Source organism: Aplysia californica, unplaced genomic scaffold (assembly GCF_000002075.1).
Source record: "Aplysia californica isolate F4 #8 unplaced genomic scaffold, AplCal3.0 scaffold00351, whole genome shotgun sequence".
Classification (NCBI taxonomy): Eukaryota; Metazoa; Mollusca; class Gastropoda; order Aplysiida; family Aplysiidae; genus Aplysia; species Aplysia californica.
Window position 1 is genome coordinate 488,241 of NW_004797621.1, and position 4,507 is coordinate 492,747.

Consider the following 4,507-nt stretch of genomic DNA (forward strand, 5'->3'; position numbering starts at 1 on the left):
TTGCTCCTCCTCCTCCTCCTCCTCCTCCTCCTCCTCCTCCATTCTTCTTCTTCTTCTCTTCTAGAGGAGAACAAACTAAATTGCCCCTTAAGTACAACTCACCGTTTTTGCTGCTCCCTTATTGAGAGTGGAGTGGTGTTGTGGAAGAAAGACAGATGATAGCCCTGGTCCAGGCCACTGTGGAAAGAACAAGATAATCTGTCCTCACATCGTTTTCAATTAACCTCTTCACTGCAGTCTTCATACTCTATACTCCCTGACTCCTTCTTACTGCTGTCTAAGTGCGCAGACACAGTGGAAGCAGCTGCAGCGATGCACTTTAAAGTTACTCGACGCGTCTGTTCCGACTTCTTTTCTAACAAAAACAGTGGCTGCGTCTTTCGGTTCAGTCGGTTCATTCGGCCACGTGTCAGTCAATGAGGATGGCTAAAGAGGTTCTTCAATTGCTGATGCTTTCAAGGCTCTATAACTGTAACAGGAGACGATCCTACCGTAGATATTGGGTACATGGAATCGATAAAAAAGAGAGACATAGATGGTGAATACCATCACCTGATGGCAGAAATCCTTTCGGACGAAGAAAAATGCCTGAAATATACCCGGATGAGACCCTCAACATATCAGCTCTTGTTGGACAAAAATTGGACCCTACATAGAGAAGCGAACTACCAATTTCCGGAAACCCCTGTCAGCAAAAGAGCGTTTGAATTTGGAAAAAGACTGCTTGCTGACAAGCTGGATTTACCACAGGATACAGACAGTGACACAACACTCCCATTTGCATTCGTAGCAGATGATGCATTTCCATTGAGAGGAAATTTGATAAAGCCATTTCCAAACAGACAATTAACTTATGAGAAAGAGCTTTTCAATACTCGCCTATCACGTGCGAGGAATTCAGTTGAATGCTCTTTTGGTAGGATTCCGCAAATGTGGTGTATACTCCTGCGCCAAATGGATGAACAGCCAGAGTCGGCAACAGATGCAGTCAAGGCCATCACAGTGCTCCACAATTTCATTATCATGCAAGAACCTGGAATATTGGTGCTACAGCACATTGAAGATGACGTGGTTGAGCCACGAGCAGGCCTACCAACGTTCGACAGACTAGAAGTTATAAGGAGCAGAGCTACCAAAAGTGGAATGGAAGTGAGAAATACTTTCATGGGATATTTCTCGTCACCGCAGGGGGCATTGCCATGGCAAAACAGCAAATGCTATAACGTCTGATCAGTCCACACTCTCATTTAAAAAGGGTTATCATTGCATCTCTTTTAATAAGCTAAAGTAGGCCTATATTTTGAAACAAGTACACATGTTGTACAGTGTACATACGTTCAGACAAACAGACGGATAGACAGACAGACAGACAGACAGACAGACAGACAGAAAGAAAGAAAGTTCTTACCATTGCATCCAACTTCGTTGGCTACTTTCTTCCTTTCGGCCGATATCATGGCCCTGTTGCAGTAGTTTTGATCTGCTTTGTCATAAAGACATCTTCTTTTTTCAACTAGGTGTATTAATGCCTCCGACTCCATTGTAGTCAAAATGCGTCAATTCACTATGACTACACCTTACATGCACTACACAATCACGCCACAACAGTTTAGCCGCGCAGCAGACGCTCGAAATTTTATTTCAGCAGCAAGTGCACGCGGGGAACTTTTTCTGCTCTGTCCAGCGCTGCATCTGCTCCGCGCTCACTGTAGCGCCGTGCATTCAATCCTTCGTTAATAAAATTTGGCGATGCAACTTTTTCGGAGAAAGACGTCGTAACCGAAAAAGAAGCGTCGGAGAAGCGTGCACTATGTTTGGGGCCTAACGGTAGGTAAGATCTGTACCTATCCTTCTCGGATAAGGGCAATAATTCTGGGAGCTCCCGTGTGCAAGTAGAGCACATTACAGATCCCTTGATGGTCCAAAATTGGTAAGAGTAAGCTTCGGCGCCACTCCGGCAAAATTCAAAATTTCCTGCCAACTGAAAATGTTTAATTTGTCCCGCGTGCCCAGATGGCGGTATGCTATTGCGAGCACCGTAATACACTTACCAAAAAAACAAACCAAAACCAAAACACGAAGAATACTCTCTGGTGTTCTCCTAAACTGGTCACCGACATTCTTCTTCTGGTTTATAAAGGATGTTTTCAAAGACGCATTTATAATGATTTTAATGATAATCTGTTTTGAATTATTATTAAAATCTTATCTTGTCTGCAAAACCATAAATACGAACGCCTCAGCACACCCTTTCAGCACTCACCACTGATACGTCGGCCTCGAGTCTGTTACCGACGTCTTTGGTGTAGCGGTTAGGAACTTTGCCTTCGCACACCGGAGAACCTGAGTTCGATTCTCGTTAGAGGAGAATTCTCTATCGAGTATCTCGGTCTCTCTGCCTGAACGTTGTATCCTCTTTCAACCCGAGCCGGCCTCGACAGGCCCCCTGCAGCTTCCCTCATAAATGATCTAATTTGTGTCAGTTGGGGCATAAGAAACTCACATTTATAAAGGAGTCTGGAGCTCTTTTCGTATGATGGTTCATAAGTCACACACTCATAAAGTTAACATTGTGTATACCAATAGGTCTTAACAATATCGAGGGAAAGAAAGCATCACAGCCTCTAGTGTGTAGTTACTTACGGTAGAGGGTTGGTGACTTAATGTAAAGGATGTTCTTAATATTAGTAAGAGTTTTACGGCTCTTGCAACTCGAATATGTCATAAAAATGAAACCAGAGAGTATCATTCAAAGAAAAGAAGTAGGGCAGATAAGGACGATCGAAATTTGATATAAAAGAAGAAGCAAACCACACAAGAACATCCACCAGCCACCAACCCTTTAGGGGATATTGACTTAAGTTTAAAAAATGAAAGACTTACTGAAGAGGATTCATGACTTATGGTAGAAGAAGATTGCGTATTGTAGAGTATTGGTGACTTTCTGTAAAAGTATTTGTGGTAGAGGACAGTTGACTTATGATACAGGATTGATGACTTACTGTGGAGGATTGACGACTCCTGGTAGATGATTGATGTCTCATGGTACAGGACTGATGACTTTCTGTTAGGGATTGATGGCTTATGGAACTGGATTCATGACTTATGTTACATGATTAATGATTTACAGAAGAGGATCGATGGCTTATGGGAAAGGATTGACGACTTTAGATAGAAGACTGATGACTCACGGCAGTAGATTGGTGACTTACTGTAAAGGACTGAACGTTCCACTCTCTGGATCCCAGATATACTTAACCTTCTTACAGGTAAAATACTTGAGGATTGTAGAATCGGTCTGTGGAAATCAGAGATGAAAAGAGTGAGCGATGGAGAGAGAGAAAGAGAGAGAGAGAGAGAGAGAGAGAGAGAGAGAGGGGGGGGAGGAGGGAGGGACAGGGAGAGAGAGCAAGAGAGGGAGAGAGGGAGAGAGTGAGAGTGAGAGTGAGAGCGAGAGCAAGAGATAGAGAGAGAGAGGGGGGGGGTGAAAAAAGGGGAGAGAAAAAAAAAGAGAAAAGAATACAAGTTGTTTTTAACAAATTACCAAATTTTACAGAGGAATTCAGTGAAGATGACGTAATGATTCATGAAAAAAGCATAGTATAACTAACAAGTAAATAATATCATAGTTACTATATCATAGTTCAAATCGGAGAATTGATGGCGTTATAACCATTACAGTCAGGACACTTTTCTCGATTTTCGTCTGGCAAAGTCGCTGATGATGTCATTTAGGTTCTATTCACGCTGTCTATCTGACTCGATGCTACGATATTGGTGGTAGGTCCCCTCTTGGTGGGTGGCCCTGGACTCCAGCCCCTTGAGCCCTTCCCTTAATCTGCCCCAGGCATGCAGACAAGAGATAGAACACGACAGAGACAGAGAAGGAATGTTTTTTTAAAGGTTCTCCCAGAGACATCTTTTAACTATACGTTACATCAGAATTACTCATTCCCTTCAATGTTTGTTAGTTTTGTAAGCGTTTTACTTGGGGAATGGCCACACAACTGGTTTATACGGGGCCAAAGATTAGAAGTGTTACACAAGAGTAACAAATACCCCCCCCCCCAAAAAAAAATGAGGAGAGAGATAAGGATGATGACTGTTTGATAGGAAAGAAGAAAAAAAAACAACATATCAAAGCACCCACCAGCCACCCACTCCCTTGACGTAAAAATAGCTATGAAACAAATACTATAAGCAGCCACTAGTTGGGCGTCCCTACAAAGCGTGGAACCTGGCGGTTGGAACCCTTTCCATACCTCTGGATGGCTGTAAACATGAGGTACTTTCTTGAACATGCTTGACTTCGGCTTGACTATCTTCACTCTGTAGAGAAAACCAGATAAACGGAGGGGATTGACAGTTGGTTCAACTGTTTTACTAAGATGTGCTGTAAACGACATATTTCTAATTAACAGAAAAACAGACAGAAATAGAAATTCGTTCAGATCAACTGCGTGAGGTTATTAAACACAGTGCAACAAATAAAACAGAGAGGGGGGGG

The 4,507-nt window shown here is 42.8% G+C and overlaps 1 protein-coding gene across 1 annotated transcript in view; it reads right to left on the bottom strand.

Annotated features, from left to right (window-relative positions):
- The window catches only part of LOC101854028 (probable cation-transporting ATPase 13A3), a gene marked incomplete at its 3' end in the record, with an annotated part of 32,050 nt that overhangs the window by 1,632 nt on the left and 25,911 nt on the right, over window positions 1–4,507 (bottom strand). Inside the window, 3 exon segments of the mRNA XM_013085161.1 lie at window positions 103–177; window positions 3,213–3,298; window positions 4,263–4,329. Coding sequence (XP_012940615.1) covers window positions 103–177; window positions 3,213–3,298; window positions 4,263–4,329 — 228 coding nt within the window.